Raw genomic sequence first — 24,103 nt, 5'->3', positions numbered from 1 at the left:
TATTTCTAGTCGGATAGTTATGTTCAATGTTTGTGAAAATACAGTATTCCTGTTTTTTGATATATAAACTGCAAGATTTTTTATGTAGAGCTGCCTTATATTAAGAACGGGGAAATCTTGAAACAGTAAGTTTGTGGGATATCTTGCACTCTTCTTGAGGATTTTTTTCATAATAGCCTTCTGGGAGACAGAAAGAGGTTTCAAAACAGCTGAAGATGAACCACCCCATGTTAGGATGCCATATTCCAGGAGGGACTGGACATACGCATAATATACGGTCCTGCACTGAACCACAGTCAACACCCGACTAATTTGACCGAATGCGTACAGTAATCTTCTTATTTTAATTTTGACTTGCTGGATATGAGGTACCCAATTTAATTTAATATTCAAGATAACCCCCAAATATCTGAATTCCTCCACATGTTCAACAATACGGCAGTTACAGGTAGTCGACCGCGGCTCACCACACACATGCAATCGCAGTTCATGCCCCCTGGTTCGGCCTCCCTTCTGGTAAAAATAGGCAGACATTTTGTCTTATTAATATTTAGGGTAAGAATATTCATGTCTAACCACTTTTTAATTTTTAATAGGTCGGTAGATGCCTTATTGTATACTTCTTCCCTTCTATGCCTTCTTGTAAAAGTTGGATTACAGTAGTTACTTATTTATTAGCTCATGTATCGACCAACTTTTCAAATTATAATGAAAACTTCACTAGAAATTCATTTAGCCATATTTTTATATATTTCCAGTAATTTGAAATGAATGAAATTTTTGCTCATTTGCAGAATTCAATTTAAAATATAATTGATTATCATTAACAATAATCAAAAATTAGTATTTTATCAGATATACCGATATGACTTGAATCACAGCTATCTACTGTAGAAGGCTGTGGAAAAAAATGCCAACTATGCCGTGCTATCATTTCCTCTGACTTTATCATGTGAATCTCACTATAGGTATAATAATTATTCTTTTAAAAAATAACATACTGCTTCTTCCCAACCAAATTGTCTTATCAAATTGATACAAGCATGAATCATTATTATCCATGCTTCTCTAATAATTGTGACTTATCTTTGCAGGCAATACCAACCGATGTTTTCGTGAATCCATGGATGGGGATCCCAGATTCTCCATTGCTCAACTTTGAATATTTCGTGAAATGTTTGTTGGAAGAAGAAACATTGGTTGAAAATAAAGGAATCGATTTGCTTACAGTATTGAGGGCTGTCCTATGTCAGCTAAATGGCTTCTTTCCTCAAAAATTGAACAGAGTCGTGAGTATTCCAATTTTGCTCTGAAATTCGTAATTTAGTAGACTTTTCTAGTTGATCTCGTGTATTTTTTAATGTCGATTCGAACAATCAATGACCTTTTTAATGGCTTGCAAGCTCAGTGGCGTAGACAGGAAAAAATTCGGGGGTGGGGGATCATAGCATTGGAGTAGAAAGCACTTAAACTTTGAGGGTGACACCTGTGGGTGTGGGGGGGGGTCCGTTAAATGTTGAAAATAAACCTTCAATTTGGTGCGTTTTTACGCAATTTCCACTTGAAAACAAACATTCCATTCAAGTTTTTTGGGTGATCAGTAGGCCACTTATTATTTCAATTTTCCCTTAAATATTTCATATAGCCCTATTGGTTTTTGATTTAATAACAAATAGAATGGTATGGAGTAGAATTTTATTTGTCATTCAATTGTTTAAAAAAATTGTGATTTTGTAGAAGGCCTACTAATTATTGTTATCATAACAAGCTATACTTGAATTTTGGCTCTAATAAAACACTATTTCAGCCAACTTTATAGACTCAGTTTCAACTTGATTAACATTTTTTCCAAATTTACTTGAATATTCAAACTTACATTGTTTTTTGGGGGAGGGACGACTTTTTTCAAATATTAGAGGGATGTGTCCTTCCTGTCCACGGTAGAAACTACGCTCGTTCATCATAACTGTGAAATTTTCGGGGGTACTCTCTAGAAGAAGCTACTGGAGCTTTTTTTAAGGATATGCATGAAACTGAATAAACTATAATCAGCTAGAGCAAAAGCTAGATTGAATTTCTTCAAAATAATAGATAGTGAAAAGTGATTTAACTTTGAAGTGCTATCTGTATGTTTCTCTATCTCAAGAAAATATTTCATTATCATTGCTATGCTATTTTAGTGCTATTCTCTAATCCCTTATATATTTCTCGACTATTGTACATAGTACAATATAACAAAAATATGGTATTAGATGCTAATTGTTTGGCTGATCCAGCCACAAAAAAAATCAGGTTCCATTTCGAGGGGGGATATTATCCCCATATCCTCCATGGAATACGCCACTGTGCAAGCTGATTTCCTTCTCTAATATTGATTTTAAATTTGTATGTGAATAAATAAATTAATGAATGAATTTATTTCCTCCTCAAATTAAATAACATATAATTAGAAATGTTACTGATCACGATCCCAGTAGTGTGATCAGATGGACGAAAAAATTAACAAGATAAAAACAATATGGAATATAATGAATAGTTGAAAGATAAAACTAGTATAAAGTAAGAATTGAAAGATGTGAGTCTAGTCTAAGGCTTTAAATTAAATTACCAAAACATTAAAAAAACTACTGCCTGTAACGCATGATATAAAAAAACAGAAACAGCCCTAAAACAAAATATGTGTATGCTTTGTAAATAATATGAGTAATACCATCAACAAATATTTACAACAATACCATTAACAAATATTGACAACAATACAATTCAATAAAACATGATCCAATATTCAAAATGATTGTTGTTACCCGAATAGTGTCGCTGAACAATACCTGCTCAACATGTATCATTATCTAGCAACATGTCTAACAATCCATTATCGTTTATTGTAAGTAAATAACCAGCTCTTTACCCTGTCACAAAAAATTATACAGGAATCGCACCTTATGAATTCAATTGACAATTTGTTGTAAATATTAGGTACTAAGTACATCAATGAATGCCTAAAAATGTCCGTTTACTTTTGGTGTCCTACACAGTAGTAGCTGGTTAACGCTTCTCATAATATTGTAATAAAGATTGTCCGTACCACAATTTCCGCTTTTCAAATAAAACAATTTTAAAACTTTGAAAACAAATAGATTTTGAATAGGCATTATTTTTAACTTTACATACAAAGGGAAAGAGCTCTCTCTAACATTTTTGAACAGTATAATTCTTATATAATGGTTCTGCGTTATTCTTATCTTGTTAATAATAAAAGTTCCACCCCAACATACTAAACCATACTGCAATTGAGAATGTATGAGAGTGTAGTACAATGTTTTCATGAGCTGCTAATTGCAAATGCTTCTCAAGAAATAAAATTTTCTTATTGCTCTTCTGACATTGCTCTTCTAACATGTACATTTTGAATATGGGTTTCCTAATACATTTTTTCATCAAAAGTTAAATCCAAGTATTTGAAAGATTTAACCTTTTCAATTTCTTCAGTCACAGTTTTTACTATTGTCACAATTTTGGGAATGATATAATAATAGGAGCTGCAAAATCGAATGTTTTGAAATCAAAATTAATGAATTTTGTCTTTGCAAAATTAAATTTCATTCTATTTCTTGTGCACCACTTTTGAAGGATTTTCAAGTCATAGATGATATTATTTTGTATAGTGTCTTTATTTTTATTGGAATAAAAAAGGCAATATCGTCAGCAAAAGCTTGAATGTGACCAAAGAAGTTTTTTGTAAGCAAATCGTAGATAAATGAAATGAATAAAATTGCAGAGGATACTGATCCCTGAGGTACCCCGACAGTGAATGGAAGAGGCTCGCTGAGACAGTTGCCCACTCACCCGCTGCTCCCTACCAGTCAGGAAGCTGCGGAACCACCGCAACGCTAATCCCCTTATCCCAGCCGCTTCGAGCTTCATCAATAATATTTCATGATTAATAAGATCAAAACGCTTTTGTGAAATCCACAAATAGCCCGGTTGTTTTATTACCGTTATTAAGACTGGAATAAATTAAATTAGAATAATTAAAAAGAGCATCTTCTGTTGATTTTCCTTGTTGAAAGTCATATGGGCTTTGAGAGAAAAAAATTAATTTATAAAGATTATTTACTAAGAGCTTGATCATTAATTTCTCCAGGATTTTTGAAAAATCATAGAATAGAGTAATGGGTCTGATATTATTTAGATCTGAGATAAAGAATATGGTAGATATATCTCCAATTTATAGCTTTCATTTTTCTTCTCTATTAATTCATGTAGATCTTCGAAGTTATAATACTTGACTTTATCTACTTTATTTTTTGATCAATTTCAATGAAAAAATGTAAGAACACTACTTTATTGTATATTCTCACATTTAATTGTGTGAGCCGATGGTCTGAGGCATTGCAACTTCAGTCTGCTGTCATTGTCCCGGTCTTCGGTTTAAGAGCCGAGACACAAGTGGCATTTTATCAGACGAGTCGGCACGACAGGACAAGAAGCTCTCCGATTAGCTGATTGATTAGCTGAGAATTAGCCAATCTGACTCGTCTGAAAAACGCCTCGTTCATCTCGGCCCTAATTTCCACTCCATAATGGCATCACTCACATTCACATCATTATTCACTCTCAATATGATATATATTGGCATGATCTTCAAACAAGCATTAAGGAGCATTGAACTCTGTTATTAGGGATGTTGTAGATTTAGTCCATGATGAAATAGAAACACAAAGTTGTTTTTCGTTCGATGCCCAAATTAATTTTTTTTCTTGTGCGTGGGTGACTGATAAGATGATCAAATGTCCATGCCTACCGACGGGAATCAAACCCAACGAACATGCAGTGCTAGAAAACTGAGGGTTGTAACGCCCCAAAACACCAGACCGGCTTGAATAGTTTTATCCAAACAAACTTGAGTCTCAATTATCATGGTATTATCATCATCATGAGAATTGAAACTCTTGTGTGAATCGTTTTGTATAAATATAACTATTTAAATAGATAAACCAACATTGTGTTTCTATTTCATAAAGGAGAACTATATTGATTATTTTACCTGGATCTATTTTTTCCAGATGCTCATTAATGACATGTCAATTGATGATAGAAGAAACAAACTAGACAGTTTTGTTATTAATTTTGCAAAATTCATCGATGGTCTACTGAGCAATTGGAACGTAAACAAGGACTGTCTAAATATATGCCTGAATATCGTCACACATATTCCAGCCGTGTCTCTTACTGAGGTAAATTGCTCAAAAAGTATCAAATTATTGGAAATTATTATTAAAATATTGTAAACTTATTAGTTAAAGAATAGGCCTATTCGAGAAATACGGTACTTGAGAAATACATTAGGGAGACGCTAAAGATGTATGGCCAAGTGAGGCATGCGATGTATGACAATATGAGGTTTCCAGACCACAGACTTACCAAAATAATTGTAAATGTTGATTTCGCCTCTTTCGAAGATCTCTCTCGCCATGGTGGAAATCCTTCTTCGGGCAGGTGCTAGACTTTTGTTCACAAAGACTGGATGGTCCGTTGTTTCTCTCTTCTGCTTTGTAGAAAATTACCTTTTAATTTTTGTTTTATTTAATAGTTCTTGTTTGTCTGTTCTACGAACAAACTTAATAACAACGATTGGTGGAGGTAGGTTTTTATTTCAAGTCTGTGACAAATGACAATTGCATTTGCTTTGATTTTGTGTCCCAATGCTTCGCTCATTGTACAACATTTCTGCTACATCTTCATCTTGTTTTTCGGGTATACCATTTTTTAATTCGAGCATGTTCGATGTTGGGTATTGCTCTATAGGCTATCTTCGAAGCGCTCCTTCAGCTCTGCGTTTTCTTTTCTAAGGCTAGCTACCTCTGTTGAAAGCATATCGATGCTATTGATGCATGCGTTAATTTGTTTGTTTTGTCCATCAACATTTTTATTTATATCGTTAATCGCCTGATGACATGATTCAATTGAGCTCCCAAGCTCCAACTCCATTTTCGTAATATTCTCCTCCATCGACTTCTGATTTCCCGCTATTACCTCTACAATTCCTGCGAGATCTTGGAAAGTAATCTCCTTGTTTCCTGTTGCCGATTCACTTGCCATAATTTTGCGACATGAAGAGGAACAGCTGCTTCATCTCCACATCTCTGCTTGTTTTTCTTTATGTAGTCAGTATATCACATCCTAAATTATAATTCGCTTCACCGTCGACACATGAAATCAGCTCACCTGAATTCCGAACGGATTTAGAGCAAATAAGACACGACATTTTAAATTCTGTAAATAAGAAATGACTCACTACAGCATGGTTCACTAGTATGAAATATTTTGTTAAGGAACGTTTAAACTTTGCACAGCTGACGCAGCAACCACTCCGATACGACCGCACTCGTCGAGCTGTCAATCATAACTGCCACACTATTGCGGAAAAGTGATTCTTTGCATTCTGTAATCAGTGCAGGAATGCTCAAGGTAACTGTAGGAAAAATAGATTACAAGTTACCTACCCAAAAATTTGCTCTTTTACGCTAAGCTTTCAGTACGTAAAGAAGAGTTTTAAGGGCAGTCGAAGAAAAAATAATATATTTTCATAAATGAACAAAAACTGATAGGTGGCAAGTTTTTGATTTAAAAGTCAGAATGATGATGGGCGAGTTCTTTAGCACAGGGAGTATACTAGTTATTTATTCATTTAATCGTTAATTATTTATTTGTACAATAACTTGACACTTGATATTAGAATTATTTGGAGAGAGAAAACAGACGAACCCTAAAGCTATTTCTTCCGATAAAATAAAATCCAAGGTTGGCTCTTCTATCTCACACTCTTGAAAACTATAGTAAAGTAAATTCGTATAACTTTTGTTGGTAGGGAGTCCCTTGCGGGGTCCCACCAAGTCTGAATATATAATTTAAGCCGTCAATGGGCCTTAGGACTGTCATACTTCAGCCGGGACCGACATTACCGCGATCCGATAACACGGGAGTGACCTGGACAGAAAATTCTAGCAACCAATAATTGCCTGCTGGTTGACTGCCACTGGTAGCCAAAACGTGGCTGTCCATTCTCAAACCAATGCCCGGTGATGGAGTGAGCGACTGCCTGCCCGGCTGACTGTGTGACCTGGTTGTCTGGCTGCCTTGTCCAATAGGGGCCCAAGCTATTTGTTGTAAAAAACTTTGGAATTTTCTCTTTCCATTGCTATAAATATTATTCATCTTGAATGAGTATTTTGTCAATTATGAGTTTTTAAAATCTGATTAATGTTTTCTAGTAACCCTGTTTAATTCATATAAAATTAATTTTGGTTTTTGAAATATAAAGTACATTTCTTTTTTCAGGAGTCGTTGCTGAAGTCTTTGCAGGCGATGATCGAGAAAATACTACTGAACGAAACGTTCAACTATAAAGAGAGACAACGAGCAATGAGGGCGTTAGCACATGTGGGCAGTGCAGATAAGCCCGTTTGCAAGAATGTTGTCAAGGAAGTGATTGGCAATCTGCTTGAGTCATTCGAAGGCGATGTTTGGAAATTGGCTGATGACACCGAAGCACTCAACAGAGATGTTCTTGGAAAAGTTGTAGCTGGTTGCCAGAATATGCTGTCATTGTTTGATCACTTCGATCTGACTCCAGTTCTTGAACAAATCAATCGTTGCGAAATGGTAATCTTGCTTTCGAAGTTATTACTGGCTGATCATAATTCCAAAGAGGTAAGGCTAAGTTCTATTAAACTCAGGTTTTCCCTCTACCGCTAATTTTTGATCGGTTGATGAAGGCCTGGTCACACAGAGAGCTATCTACGATCCTACAGATAGTCATATATGTAACTTGAAAAGCTATCCAAGATATAAGGCCATTGCACACTGCAATAGAAGTATTCCCTCCCCAGGTTGTCGAATGTTGCAACGCACACAACGCGTCTGTCTGCATAAGTCTGCTCACATCTGCTTTTCCTCCGTCTAAGTTGGAAAATTGTCGCTACGAAAGCTAGTACTTTATTTAAGAATAGCTGATCTGGATTTGCACCAATGAAAAAATGTCCTTTATTTTATTATAGACCCGGTTGCTGAATCAATACAGAGCGTATGTAAGCTAGCAATCAGAGTTTTTAAGTCCACTTTTCGTTATTCATTCACCACATAAGTTTTATGGGTGCTATAAGTTATGTCGGCTGTAAGTGGCTAAATCGGTTGCTGAGTTGATAAGAGATGAATTCATGAAATTCTGAGGATTCATTCTTCATGGTATTGTTGATTGAATGAACAAAAATTTCCCGAAAACATCAATTTTTTGGAAGTTTAAAAAAATTACTAAAAATAACTTTTAGTTATTCATTTTTGTAAATGAAATAACTTTCTAAAAAATTTATGTTTTCAGGAAATTTCTGTTTTGCTCAATCATCAAATACCATGAAGAATTTATCCTCAAAATGTCATGAATTTATCTCTTACCGAATTTGAAATGATCTGTCCCAAAAATGTAGACGCTCATATCTCAAAAAGTAATGATTGAAAAAATTGTTTTCCTGAGAAAACTTTTTTTTGATAGCTTGATAGTATATAAATCTAAAAACTGAAAACTATCACCAGTAGAAAGTTTTTTTAATATTTTGCACAGCCTTTAATCGCTCACTCAACTTATGTGCCCGAGGTCGAGCCCTCAAATCCGCTAAGTGGTCGGTAAGATTGCTTGATACACATGACGTAATTATTGTATCATCATAGTTATGTCATCACAGCGAAAGGCTTCCACTCGTCTAATGGCAATAGTCCCATTAAAACTTATGGCAAGATTATTATTTCCATTGAGCATTGATACTGCTGATATGTGGGAATCCAGCCATATTGTTCACAACATTGAAAATAAAGTTGAGTATATGTTTATAATTATAATAACTGTTTATTGCCAAAATTAATACATGTTAACATTTCATATTAGATATAGTATAAAATCATTCTATTAACTCCTTAGAGATAATTCGATAATGGAAAACAAAATTAAAACAAAGGAAAATTTAAAACAAAACAATTCAAATACATTATTCACTATTGGCATCACCCAGTAAAGGTGTATACTTGGAATTAGAATTTTACGTAATTCCCCGTCTTTCAGCATTTTAACAGTAGTGCCTGATGTAGGCTACAGAACCTATTACCATAGAGCAAATATAGCATAACTTATGTTATCTTTTGTCTATGCTATTATTACATGCATTAGCTAATTTGAATAAAAAGAAAAGTACAGTTTCTGCTGAGCCTACTGGGTAAATCTAGTTTCCAATTGAATTTAAATTAGTTCTTTGTATTTTTTTTAACTTGAGAATTTGTTTTCTTGTTATAATGATACAAGCTCACGATAAGACATTAGTGTTGCGAGTTCTAGTTCAAGTTCTTTTGTACCGACTCTTAATTTTATGTTGGTTAATATTATGCAGCAATTGTATGTAAGAATTTGTACAATTAGATATTTTCATCTATCTGGTTTCGTTATGTATGTTTACAGTCGAAAATGTATGTGATGAAAATACGTCATTCATTGTTGGTTACTGATATGAACATAAGTATTGAATCGTTGACCAAGCGTCGTGACAGACATCCACTTCATGAATTCGATAAGTGTGTGGCCGCTTACCTTGTCGACATTTGTAAAATAATTCCTATTTTGATTGGTTGGCTGGGAAACCTTGAAGATAGAGAACAAGTCGATGTATGTATCAGTTTTTATGTATATTATATTAATTTATCTTGTAACATCTTTTAACTATTCTATCCATTCATTTTATTCAGTTCTGTTTAGCTTTTATTTATTAAATTAATATTTTTTTCATCTCCCTAATCAGGATCAACTTTTATTATTCAAGGTCGTACTTGTAATAGAATGCTGAGCTTGAAATTAGAATAAATGTTCAAGCTTGAATTGGTTAAAAATTCTGAATTTATCGTTATTATATCATATTATGTGCAATGCACTGCGATGGCCGTTTTCACACTGACCGATTGTCGGCCAACACCCAGAATCAGCTGCTGGTGAGAATTTGCCAATCAGAGATCAATTATTCTGAGTGTCAGCTGACAATCCGTGAGTGTGAAAACGGCCAAGTGAGGATTGGTGCGGATTCTCAAAAGGAGGAAACCGTTTGAATTTATTAAGTGCTTGTTCTAGTCTGTGAAAAAGCAGAGCAGTGATTGAGTGCAGTCGATAATAATTTGTTTGCATATTGATCTAATCTGTAAGAAATTCAACCAATCAATAATTTTATTCATTTCAATACAAAATACTCAAGAAATCAGAATATAAAAACAATACAATTAAAATACAAGTTTCTAATAAAAATACAAAGAACAGGCTTCATGGTGGGGTGTGCTGAAAAGAAAGAAAGAGGGAAAATATCTAGCCGACTATGGTTTCCCATGTAATATGCTGGTAGAGGGTATAACAGTAAGGAATGAAGTGTGAAGAGGAGCGAAAAAGAGAAGAATGTGAGAGTAATTCGAATGTGAAACTCGCTGTTCTATTTTTCAAGAAGTAGCCTATATTAGCATAGAAAAGAATGGCTCATCAGTATTCAGACTAGTTTGATAGCTATGGTATTAAAAAAATATTATTCTATGTACGTAAAAAAATTTACACCTTCCAATTTATGTAATCATAAACCAATTAAAGACTAGGAAAAAATAGTGATTGTATAATAGTTAACACTACGTAGAAATTATTTAAAAAAACAAAATAGATTACAATAATATATCATAAGGTATCATTGGTAATTATCAATCAAATTGAATGGATAAAGACAAATTTGAGATTACAGGGATTATAGAGAATAATAAAATGCCAATACATACTAGTACCAATTACTTGTTTTTTTCTTGCATTAATCCCTAGTTAGTGGTTGATGATTAACAGAAAAATAATGAAGAAATAGGAATATCAAAATTTCTTACATTTCAGTTACATTCAACTTTTTGATGGTGAGTCAATTCTTGATGGAATAATTCATTGGAGCTTGAAGAGGATAAATTCCTCTTCAGCCTAGTTATATTCAAAAAATTTCAACTTGGCTATTTCAAAATGAGATTCATTAAAGTGAAACTGCATTATCACCGAAATTTTACAATACTGGCACTTTTCAATATCATATTCAATTCATGCTCATTGAGATTAATAATTCAGAATAATGATGATTATTATGAGTTTGTTACTTGATTTTACAACTTTAATTTAGTGTTTCAATCACTAAACTACAGTTTCATATTCGAACCATTACATTTTCAGCTTATGATGATTTTTCCAAGATCTAGAAATATTATTTTTCAGATGTTGGAAATTGTCAAAAAAGAGCTTGACATCCTTTGTGTCCTGAGGAAGTTTGATTCTGATTGGTTCAGAAATGCTGATGCTTTAAAAACTGAAGATTTCAAGCGACATATTGTTGAGCCTCTAAAAGAGTGGATTGAAGCAAGAATTCCTGTCCGTGCATCACCAACTACTGGTTTGTTTTATTCATACATCATTTATTTTATCTATTTATGTTACAAATGACACTGATGACATTGGTAGATAAAATACTAAGGGAATCCTTTTTCTATTTTTTTCTTCCAAATTTAGATGATAAGACAGTCTAAAATAAAGTTAGTTTTTCTCGCACAATTCCTATAACTACTTTATATTACTTCATGAAAATTCGGAAGAGAGGCAGTTTTTGGCCATGTCAGTTATCCTTTCCTGATCAATATTATAATGTGTGACTAGGGATAACATTGGATTCTCATTCAAGGTGGAAACACCATATCAATGATAAATGCCAGAAGCTGAAACATATAATACATAAATTTTATAATATTAAGTTAAATAACAAAAATATAATAAAATTGATATATTTTGCTTATGCACAGTCTGTGCTCCAATATGGAATCTTGATTTGGGGTGGGGCTTTCAACTGTCATTTCAATAAAATGTTTGTTGTCCAAAAACATATTCTTAGAGCTGCCTTGGGTAAGCCTTGGCTGCATCCCACTGCCGAGCTTTTCCAAGAAATGTGCGTTCTCACTCTAAAACAGCTTTATGTTAAGAGCTTAATTCTATTTATAAATAGGAATTCAGAATCATTTATCACCCACCCGAACCCATACAATATTCGAAGCGCAAGAGTAGAATGTCCCCGAACTGACCTTTCCATTTGCAGAAAACAATATGTGTATAATTGTGAAAGAATTTTCAACAGTATTCCACAAAATTTCATCACATCCAAGCCGGTTGGGCATGTTAAAAAACGCATAGAAAATTGTATTCGTACCGATTTAAATTCTGTCATATCTCTTATCAACTGAACTCTACACCTTGGCTTTTCCTATTTCCATTAGCTACATTTTCATGTTTTTGTATTAAGTCTTCTTCTTCAGTTTATCTTCATAATTTGTCTCCTTTCTTACTACAGCATTATTATAATGGATATTTAAGTTTTTACATGTTTATATTGTGAAAAACTTTTGATTATCTTTGATCTAAGAATCTTTGAAATTTCATATCAATTCATAAAAAAAAATTCAGCACTTGGCCTCTGCGCTCAGGTTTTCTTAACCTTGCAGGGACCCTCCTTATATAATATATATCTTCCTTATACTACCTACTGTATATCTAACTATTATGTTATGTATTTTATACTTTAAGTTTCTAACTTTGTAACCATCATTAAGGATAAATATATTTGATTTGATTATAAAATTTAAAATAAAATGTTTAATAATTACATTATACAGGGTGATTCATAATTATGGTAAAATAATTCAATAGGTGATAGTAGAGGTAAAAATAAGAAAAAAAGTTCTTATAAACATATATCCATAAACGCTTCATTAGCGAGCTATACAGGGTGAAAGATTTCGCCCAGAATTCAGTTCCTCTGGTGAAATATACCAATGCTGAATTGTTTGGGGACTAGTTTTTGAAAAACTTATGCTGTATTCATATGGGAAAATTTTTGAAAAAGTGAATAAAACTAGTCTGGAAACTGTGTGTGTAGTTTTTGAGAAAAAAATTGAAATATGCAAAAAATCTAGGTTGAAAAACACAGACTTCTACGTTTGATGCCCAATAACTTTCTTTAATGACCAGTAAACGAATAATTAATGTATTCGTATGTAGTACATTACACCACAAAAATTTGCTGTTTTATGAGGAGAGAACTAATAGCTCCTAAGTTGTAGCTGATTGCAAATAAAATATTCGGTTTTTTATGAAAAGTTTTTTTTAAATGAAATTAGCATATCTAAATGACATTAAACTTATACCAAAAGACTAGTAGATTATGCCATTAAGCCTGGGAGGAAGCTCGAACAGAAGTAGATGATCTCCTATGATTCCTGCCCAAATATTTACTGAAAACTGATGTTGTGGAAGATTAGGATTGATGGCATGAGGATTATCAGCTGCCCAAATATGTTGGTTGTGGACGATAACGATAGCTGTTCTTGTAAAGTGTGCCTCGTCGGTAAATAGAACGGTTGTTAAAAAGTTTGGGTAAACAAGTTTTACTAAAAACCATCGGCAAATACCAGCACGGAGAATACAGTCTTGTGGCAATAGAGCATGAACTTTCTGGAGGTGGTATGGATGTAATTGTTGCTCTTTTAGTATCCTCCAAATATTAGATTGATTGACATTAAACTGCACTGACAATATTATCTTGTGCTCTTCTCTGGATGTTCATAAATTCCATTAAGAACTTGTTCTTCTAACTCAACAGTCATAGTAGATCGGGGTCTGCCTGCATAAATGTGCTCTTTGGATATCAAAGAATCTGTTTCAGACAGACGTTGATGAATAGTGGCAAAAAACCTTGAACTTGGACATATTCGGTTATTAAAGTTCTCTTGATACAAACGTCTTGCTTGTACTATTACAGTAGTGTCCCATTCCATACATTAAATGCATGTCAGCTAATTAGGAATATGAATAATGTCTAAAATTACCTGCCATTCTTTAAAAAGTTAACTTTTAACACAAAAGCAAAGTGAATTGGTTACAAATAACTGGTCAATAGATTAAACAAAAAACACAGTGCGGTTACAGTAGGCCTAACTTACAGTTTTTTTTGTTCAACAGTGAGCTAAAATATTTCTGAAAATAATTTTCAGCTGATAATTCCTTTTAAATATTTTCTTATTCAAAACAAAATTAATCAGCTGTTTTGGAACAGATGTTATTAAAATCCATGTTTTATTTGCAATCAGCTACAACCTATGAGTTATTAGTTCTCTCCTCATAAAACAGCAGATTTTTGTGGTGTAATGTACTACATAAGAATACATTTTATTCAACTTTTATTCAAATTTAGTTTACACATAATCCTTTTCAGAATCAAATTCTCTACAATTTTTATTGCGAAAAATTATTCGTTTACTGGTCACTAAAGAAAGTTATTAGGCATCAAACGTAGAAGTCTGTGTTTTTCTACCTAGATTTTTTGCATATTTCAACTTTTTTCTCAAAAACTACTCACACTACAGACTAGTTTTTATTGAATTATTCAGACTCTCATAATTGAGGTATCATTGTCAACGCAGTTAAGATACTCTTCAAGGGAGTAAAAAGTATTTTTTCAACTAAGCGGATAATGCATTTTTCAATGGGTAGCCTTCTTACTGTGAGCAGCAATTTATCGAATAGTAGATGTTGCTGGTATTTTTGGCTTTTCAATGTTTTACTTAGCCTAAAATTTGGTGTGATTAGGTTCTCTCTATGTCTGGTCAGATATTCATGTTGGTGACGATGTCTTGGAGAATCATTCATGTTTTTTCACGTATATTAAATTACAATATATTTACATTGATGGTAATTTATGTAAAATTTTGTAGATAAATTATATATCATTGAAGATATCGGGCTGAATGTTTCCCTGAATCTTCCTAATGAAGTTATGCTTTTAATATACCATACCATATAGAAAATATTTCTATTCATTTAAACAATGTTGAAAAACAATTGAAATGCAAAATTTTGTCCTTGAAATACACATTTTATTATGTAACTTATACAAGATACAATATTTCAAGTATTAGGGTATTGCGCTCTTTAACAAAGTGGCTTGTTTAAGCCGCGTTTACACCAAAGTTTTTAACAAAATGTTTATTTCTCCGTCCTTATAGATTCTATTAGATTGAACATAACTTATAATACACATGATGAGCATATGTGCTTGTCAAGTTCCGTTCAACCTAATAGAATCTATTAGGACGGAAAATTAAACATTTTGTTGATAACTTTGGTGTAAACGCATTTAATGATTCAGAAAGATCAGTCCCTTACGACATCATTTATAATCGTTTCGTTCTCTAGAAGAAATGCAGCCAGGGAAAATTGAATCAACCATTCAGACAATTTTGTCACTATTGAAAGATGGATCTTTGCTTCTCGCCGATTTCACAGATTTTGTGACGTTTGCATTAAGAAAGGTCAGTTGTGCTCGTCTAACATAAAACATAAAACTATTCAAAAATATAAGTTATTAAAACTAATTTCTAAACATTTAATACATATTTTATACTGATTATAATCAGACTAGCTTTATATTTGTTTATTGAGTTGTATCAGTTGGATACTTAATTTAACATTGTTTACAGAGATTTTGTAGAATTGTTTCACAATGAAATAGACATAATTCGTTGGATTGCTATACTTTAATAATTTTATTTTTTATTAATACAAAATAATACAAGTCATTGGCCATGGCATAATCGTCAGTTCCCAATAAATAGCTGGCCAATAAAACAAGAAGAAATTAGTATTTATGTGAAAAAATGTTGAATTTTTTCCAATTAATTGAAAATTAGTGAAAAGAAAATGTCAATTTTTTTTAATCAAGTTCACATTCAAGAAACTTAGTATATTAATTCATCCATTCAAAGAACATCCGGTTCCAGTATAGTTAACTTTCTATATAAAGTCAATTTGGCCATTGACTGTCACGCTTCTGATTGGCTAGCTCGATCACGTGGTACAAGTCCGCCATTAAGATTCCAAACAAACTTTATAATCCTATCTTATCGCATTTGAAATTTGGAACTTACACGTCTTTTACTGATTAGAAACATGAATGTACGATCAGTTCGGTTTAACATTTTGGAATGGAAATTGATTAAAAAACACTAATAAAGCTTGAAACATACTTTTTTCTTCTTTCGAGCTCCTCGCGGACCAATTGCAGAGCTTTCTTGGACCATTCATTGTGAACTACTGATCCAGATAGATCTAATACTAACTTCTAATAACCTAAATCTAACTTCCAATAATCTAATTTTTAAGAATATTTTCAATTCAGCTTGTAATTATCTATAACTCCAAGTTTTTGTACTCCAGAACTACATTAATCTAGGCATTTTTGTGAATTTCAGGGTGATCCACTTGCTATTGAAGTTGTCACTAGACACAAAAATCTGAAGCCAGTGATCAATGTCCTTTTTTCACTAATGAAGGCCAGTTTGGATGAAGTTGCGTCCCCAAATTTTTCGAAGCAGAGGGTTAAAATTACTTTGAGAGTTTGTATGGTGAGTAATCTGATTTCTTCTATTCGACTATTGAATCTTCAATATTTGTTTTGATAACATTGATGTTTCAAGAGAATTCTTATCAAATCTCGATAGTTTAAAAACTGTCATCCGATTAGTTAATATTATGGTACAATTAGATTCACTGTATACTGTCAGCATTCCTCAAAGAAAATAATTAGATTTATAAAAGTACAGTAATTTAAAATTGGTTATTCATAGAGAAAATTACAATCCTTTGATGTCTTAGGTTCTCATGCAGATCCTCGGTTTAAACGGAGACATGTCAGCTGTTTAAACCCCGTATGAAACACATTATAATAAATGCAACCATATCTACAAGTAAACGAGGTTTAGCGTTAAACGTAGTGTTAGCATTATTATTCCAGTTTATAAAATCTTGAATTTAATTAGAGAATATTAATTATTAATAATGGGACAAGACTTACACCATTATTTATTTCTTCTTGTAATAACAGTTCTCAAATTTCTCATCAAAGTAAAAATGTTCCTTCATCATTTATTTTGCATTATTCCAAGTCTAGAAAATCAACATTTTAAATTATATAGTGGGATTCACATCAAACTGTCGGCATTATTTGAATGAGAAGCGTAGGTTATCCCTACAAGGATTAATGACAGTTTAATGAGGATTTCATTGTAGCATAATACAATATTTTCTTACACAATTATTAATTTTTAATGAACCATTGATTAATCTATTAGACGACATTATCTCCTCACTCAAATTGTCATCAACATTTTTCTCAATAAAAATGAATATCGATTTATTTTTATCTTCCAATTTTTACAGGCAATTATCAAAGAAATAATATTGATCATAATGGAAAATAACTATAATGACGGAAGGCGTGTAGCACAGGCAACATTGGGTAAAATTGTGAATCTGATCTTCGAAACTAAAAGCGAAGTTCTGCCTGGATCAATTTTGGCACATTTCGTCTATCCTTGGTTCAGAATCATCTTTGAATACTGTATGCCACCATTGTAAGTACTACTAATACTTTTAAAGTCCTGTCCAGATGCTCAAGTTTACCATCAGTCGTTTTCTCAAGCAAAAGACGGATCGTTTGGTTCAAGCAAAAGACGGATGTAAAATTGCGTCCACACGCATCCGTCTTATGTCGTCCGTTTTCCTATTTTTGATATTGTTCATTGAGTCTGAATTGTATACGGTTGACATATATCCGGTAGATGAGTGATAATTATATCGTATTTTTCGCTGATTCAACTGGATAATGCTGTATTTAACAACATAATGACAAAAATATTACTCGCTAAATGTCATATCTCGAGACACAGTGATTGTAAATGGATTGAGATTTTGAAGATAGTATTCTTATCAACAATATAGAACATCTTAATATATCATGATAGTAAATCATAATATCAACGTCAAATTCTGAGAGTATCATGAGAATCAAGAAAGAAGAAAAGGTTTAAATGGCGTTACATATCATCGATAAAAAAATTGCTTATTTTCAAGTACTCGCGAGGCATTTTATTAATTTTAGGGCGCTGAATCCAAATCTGAAATCACAATTTCTCTATCTCCATTTTTACGCGATTTAGGTTTTGGTGGATAGGCAAAAGACGGACGGTTTGATGGAAGAAGATTCACGGCCGATACATTTTAAGTTTGACGACTTAAGCTTGAAGACCCGTCCATTTAACCGTCCAGACGCAACGACTTACATGTTCCGACTTTTGCTTGAGCAAAAGACTGAAGCTAAACTTGAGCGTCTGGATAATCCGACCGGGCTTTAATATTGATAATTAAAGATGGTTCATTGACGAGAAAAAGCTTGAAATAGCAGCGACGTAAAGGCAGTCACGTGCCTGAACTGAATCTATTGTCGAAGTTCCAACTAATAATAATATTAATGGTTTCGACTTAATAATAGAAGTTTGGAGTATCTAACTCCACATCTGTTGAAATGTTGAAACTCCACAAATGTTGAATAATCAATGTATTTGTAAGAATAATAATTATTATTATAGTAGGATTTGATTGAGTTTGTTATTCTGCCAGGATTGTTTGTTTTTCTAAAGGGTTTTAACTGATTTTCTGTCATATAGATTAATAAAAAGGGAAAGAATAAAATGGTGGAAGTAGATAAAAGAATATTACTGGAGTAAAAACTATATTCTATTCAACATTCAGCAGCTCATTATTTTCACGTATTACATTATACAATATATAGTATGTTTTTTTCGTAAATTTTCATTACATTTTTTCTTAGGATTCTTTCTACTGACGACCTACTAGACTGGGAAATATTATTGCAAAAGTATCCTGAAATTGCATACTTGATCAATCTTCTATGTACAAGAACTGGTAAGTGCAATTGATTTAATATATTGAATCAAATTTTGATATAACGCGTGACCCAGAATAACGGGAACTTTTAAAAACGTAATTTTTATAAAACAAAAGTGAGAAGGGGAAACATAATTTTATTATAGCAATGAAAAATTTAAAGCTTGCCATTCAAGGATCATTTATCATTTTTTTTTAAATTGCGCCGTCATGATTTCTAATCGATCGCTGCAACATTTAAATTTGGATATAGTGAATTTCATTCTGAATTATCTGTTCTAATTCAACGACAGTTTTTTATACTAAGGGTGATGCCCACATAAGCTCTTAGAGGCTTGTGCGAGGGTAATGAGTGAGTGGGATGATGATGAGAGATGACGACTACTTTTTAGGTAGTCGTGACCGACGGCTTATCGTCTCCTCCGAAAGATGGGGTGGCCGTATCTATGTGATTGTGCTGTGGTCAAAAACATTTTGCCCCGGTCGAGATTCGAACTCGGGCGCTCTTGATTATTAGACCGGCGCGTGATCACTTACTCCAACGAGCCACCCATTTGGTCGAGTTGTGGAAATTTTTGAATCGAGAGCTTGCACAAAAATAATCTGTGATGACATAACAAGATATGAAGACTTGGTTTTATCACCAAAGAGTTAAGAATTAACCAAACTATGATGTTCGAGAGAGTCGTCTCATTTCGACTACTCTTTTCATGATTCATTCAACTTCAAAATCTTGAAACATACATTTTTCGGGGACAATATTTCACTTTTCACCCTGTAAATGTATTCGCAGTAGATATACACCAGTTTTATTGGTACAGTTTTTTAGAATATTTCCAAAGATTTAAAATGGCATCTGGTTGGAGGCTTCAAGTCCATATTCCACGGCTGGAGCGTCATCGGAAAAATAGAGAAAAGTACTGTTTGCAGCGGAAAACACGCTTTTTCCACCAAATGCCAATCCCAACAAATAGAAAACCGTGTAACTCATGACTCATTGAAGGTACAAACTTGGGAATAGTATCAATCTCTTTGTAATGATGTGTAGAAAGAGATTATCCATGATGGCAATCTCAAACATGTTTGACATAATAAAAAAAGGCGATTTTCAAGAAATCGTATGATTATTTTGGAGCTTCCAGATAGCTGAATTGATCCGATATAAGAAATAAAGTGAATTGAAAATTGAAATATCCTCGACATTATTAGAACTACATAAGATTTCTTGAAAATCGACATATTTTTGCCGCCATCTTGTTTTTTTATAGTGACACATTCTTGAGATTGCCATCATGGTTTCATGGATAATCTCTTTCTACACATTACAAAGAGATTGATACCATTCCCAAGCCTGTACCTTCAAGGAGTCATGAGTTACACGGTTTTCTAATTGTTGAGATTGGCATTTGGTGGAAAAAGCGTATTTTCCTCTTTTCTCTCTTTTTCCGATGACTCTCTAGCCATGGAATATGGACTTACAGCCTCCAACCAGATGTCATTTTAAATATTCTAAAAAACTGTACCAATAAAACTGGTGTATATCTACTGCGAATACATTTACAGGGTGAAAAGTGAAATATTGTCCCCGAAAAATGAATGCTTCAAGTTTTTGAAGTTGAATAATCATGAAAAGAGTGGTCGAAATGAGACGATTCTCTCGAACATCATAGTTTGGTTGATTCTAGACACTTTGGTGATAAAACCAATTCGATATCTCTCAAAATAACTGAATTTTCTGTCAATAATGACCGTCATCTTGCATTTTTCAATGATGTCGAATATTTTCGTTGTTTCCATCATCAATATTCTTATTCGACTTGCTGTAACGAAGAGATTGAGACCATTTGCTAGTCTCTATCTTGAAGTAGTCATGAAAAATCGATTTTATAGTTCTAGCTTTTCATCTCAAGCGTATGGAAAAACGCACCAGAAATCATGCAGGGTTTTCTTTTGAGGACGCTGGAGAACTCATTTTTGACGACAGCGCGTGAATATATATCGTACCAAAGTGACCATATAATTATATCGTACCAAAAAACGCTCTAAATTTCATAGATTTGAAATGTACGAAAAAAGTTATAATGAATAAAATTTGAAAAAAATTAGAAAACAAGCTTTTTTGGGCTTTTAAAGGTTATAACTAAAAAAATATGCGTTTTAGAGGAAAATTTTATAAAACAAAAATTTTAGAGGAATATTTTAAAAATATTTTCGTCTAAAAAATGGTTGAATATCTTAACGGTTATTGAAATACAAGCGATATAGCAAAACCCTTAAAATTTTGGCGGCCATCTTGTTTCAGGTGTTTGCCTGTGATTTCGACTTATCATCACGATCCTTATTATGCTAGACCTAACGAAGTTATCTTTAACGGCTGTTACCCAAAATGACCACGGAATGACATTTGCGCCCAGACTAAAGCCCACCAAAATATATTTTAGAAAATCTTAGTTTTTTTATAGAGCTAAGATAATTTTCATCATGTTCTCGTACAAATTAATAAGTAGATAGAAAAGTTTACTTTCAAGTAATTTTATTTTATAATAGCTTAAAAGTGTTATTTAAACTGTCTTCTACACTCTCACTAATATAATATTAATATTATTCTCCTTTCTTTCCTGTACACTTTTTTTTTTAATTGCCTTTCTATTGTTCAAAAAATACACTATACTCTCCAAAGTATTATGAGATGTTGTTCACAATATTATTGATGAATTATTATTAATTTATCATGTTTCTGTGCTCATATGCAATCTATATTCTATTGTATAATATCTCTCAAGCTGTATGAATCCATATTTTTTTGTTGTTTCAGATGAAGACCGACCTTCAAAGCTCCAAAATAGTGCAATGGAGCTAATATATTTTCCTGAAAAATACATCGCTGAGTGCTGACGTTTGAAACTAGGTAGTACGATGTTAATCCTAAGATATGAGATAAAATGTTTATTTATCCAATTACAGTTGAATATCGTCAACTAAAATACAAATAAAATATATCGTCAATAAATACATGTTGAAATTATATTGATAGGAAACAAAAATAAAACAGACTGTAGTATGTTAAATTGCGATACGAATTATCAAAAAAATAAAATAACATAGTGAGAACAAAAAATAGTAGCAGATCATACAGTACTTGCTACTATATAATATTATTACCTACCTACCTGTTAGTTTGAAGGACGTCAATATACTGTTGAACTGTTGGTAGGCTTTGTCACATTTTATCCCGAGGTCGGTTTGAATTTGTTGAGTGGATTGCTGGTAGATGAGAATTTCAAGTGTAATGGAAGCTTATTATAAAATTTGCAACCTGCGTAACTTGGCTTGCTCTCAAACAGCTTCCTCATATTTGGCTGAATAACAAAACTCTCTTTTCCTTCTTCTCGTTATTAGAAGAGTGCCTATCGGCGATAAGTCTCAAATAAATTATATTTTTTACAGTGAGCATTATAAGTCGGAAGAGGTAAATCGAGGGCACAGTCAGTAAAACGACAATCGTCTGGAAAAATCTATACAGGTGTGATTATATGTGCCTTCTTTTGTAATATATAAGGACTCTTCGCATATTTTCCTTTGAGGTACTACCCCGAATCTCTGTTCGATATGTCATGTAACAATAGGAAATTATAAAATATGCAACTTTGACAGAATTTTAAGGAACATTTTCAAACAGACTTCTTATAAGGAAGAGAGTTCTTGAAATCATCAATATGCAATGTCTATGTCAACCTGTCACCAAATTTCATCCTATTAACTGAGTCAGTGTACACAATGATATCCTCTCTAACACTTGATTGAGATATTATGGAATCTCATCACTTGAAGGCTTGTTATACAGAGCCACAGCTGTGGTCGCAATTAGTGATTTTCGGAGAAATCACCACAATCACATCATAAATAACAGTCTAATCGGTGCTGTTGCTTTGTTTAATAGGGTTCTCGAAAGGACACCTTTTGGCAACCAGCATCTTCGATAATAAATGGTGGTTTGAAATAACCAGAGAATCTTTGAAACCAAAGGAAATAATCCTACGATGAGAATTTTTTTCTCATCATAATTCCTTATTTCAACAGTATTCAACTTACTATATTATACTATTATCAGTATTCATCTACATATCAGTATTATATTTACTATATTATATTAAACAATTATAAATAGGTAATATAATTAATTTGAAGCCAGGAGCAATTTATTAAGATATGTCTTGAAAATGAAAAAGCTTTTTATTTTAAAAATTACATCGTAAATATATTATGTCTGTCTAGCATCCATCACAATGTTCCATAATTAATTCGAATGAAAATTATAAAAATCTTAATAATTTGAAGAGATTTTGTTATTTTAAGATTTTGATACCAAACAATTGAGTAATGGAAGACTGGAATAAGTACAAATTATTCTATTTTGTGTGGATTCCTGTATCGAATAATTGAGTATTAGAAAATGTTAATAAGTTCAAATATAATTTTTATAATATTGTATAATTTGAGATTATAATATGAATGAGATATGAATATAAGTGTGAGATTCTCCACTTGATAAATAAGAAGTCAGATTAAAAAAACTGACATTCTTTGGATTCGGCATTATTTTTATTGATCTCTAAATAGTGAGAGAATAAAACTTTAGTATCTAGCTCATTAAATATTACTTATTGAATTGATAATTTTGCTTAGTAATTTGTAAAAGTGAGGTAAGTTATTTTTTATAACTTGATTTTTGAAATGTAAATAAATGTTAATTGATTGGTTACCAAAGATAATCTCTGGGATTTAAAAAAAATGGAGAGTCCTTCCATGCAGTAAAAACTGCTCAAATACTATCAAAACTTGGAAATGTATCACGAAGTAGATCGCTTTCAAAGTAAACTTTAGCTGTATAAGAAATAACATAATTATAAGAACAAAAATGCTGTATTTTCAATATTGAAAATTCATTATTTCTTGTATAATTAAACAGAACCTTATTCTAGTGCCTTCATGAACTAAAATTCCTATTTTACGAATCATTTATATTCTCTATTCATTTATATTTATGCTATTGTACTTTTATGTTCCTGAATATCTGAGTTTTCATATAACTCACTAGCTCGAAATAAATAAAATTTTTTAAAAAATATTCAGCATTTATTTTTTCTCTATTTATAGTCCAGGCAATGTATAATCAAAAAAGGATGTAAAAAGAAAAATTTGGTAGACATTGACCCC

General features: G+C 32.4%; 1 protein-coding gene across 6 annotated transcripts in view; it reads left to right on the top strand.

Annotated features, from left to right (window-relative positions):
- Window positions 1-23,597, top strand: part of LOC111045514 — a 67,601-nt gene extending 44,004 nt beyond the window's left edge. Inside the window, exons 11-21 of one of the 6 annotated variants that reach the window (XM_039432490.1) lie at window positions 1,095-1,289; window positions 5,067-5,237; window positions 7,342-7,713; window positions 9,506-9,709; window positions 11,318-11,492; window positions 15,338-15,453; window positions 16,393-16,545; window positions 17,360-17,553; window positions 18,810-18,904; window positions 21,702-21,794; window positions 22,827-23,597. In XM_039432490.1, coding sequence (XP_039288424.1) covers window positions 1,095-1,289; window positions 5,067-5,237; window positions 7,342-7,713; window positions 9,506-9,709; window positions 11,318-11,492; window positions 15,338-15,453; window positions 16,393-16,545; window positions 17,360-17,553; window positions 18,810-18,904; window positions 21,702-21,781 — 1,755 coding nt within the window. In that variant the 3' untranslated portion in view covers window positions 21,782-21,794; window positions 22,827-23,597. Of the gene's footprint in view, window positions 1-1,094; window positions 1,290-5,066; window positions 5,238-7,341; window positions 7,714-9,505; window positions 9,710-11,317; window positions 11,493-15,337; window positions 15,454-16,392; window positions 16,546-17,359; window positions 17,554-18,809; window positions 18,905-21,701 lie in introns of those variants that run through there. The other 5 variants (XM_039432489.1, XM_022330948.2, XM_022330949.2 and 2 more) reach the window with 5 other exon arrangements.
- Window positions 23,598-24,103: the final 506 nt, after the last annotated feature.

The sequence above is a fragment of the Nilaparvata lugens genome, chromosome 7 (assembly GCF_014356525.2).
Source record: "Nilaparvata lugens isolate BPH chromosome 7, ASM1435652v1, whole genome shotgun sequence".
NCBI classification, from domain to species: domain Eukaryota; kingdom Metazoa; phylum Arthropoda; class Insecta; order Hemiptera; family Delphacidae; genus Nilaparvata; species Nilaparvata lugens.
The sequence above is the reverse complement of the archived record's forward strand: the minus strand, read 5'-3'. Positions and strand labels throughout refer to the sequence as shown.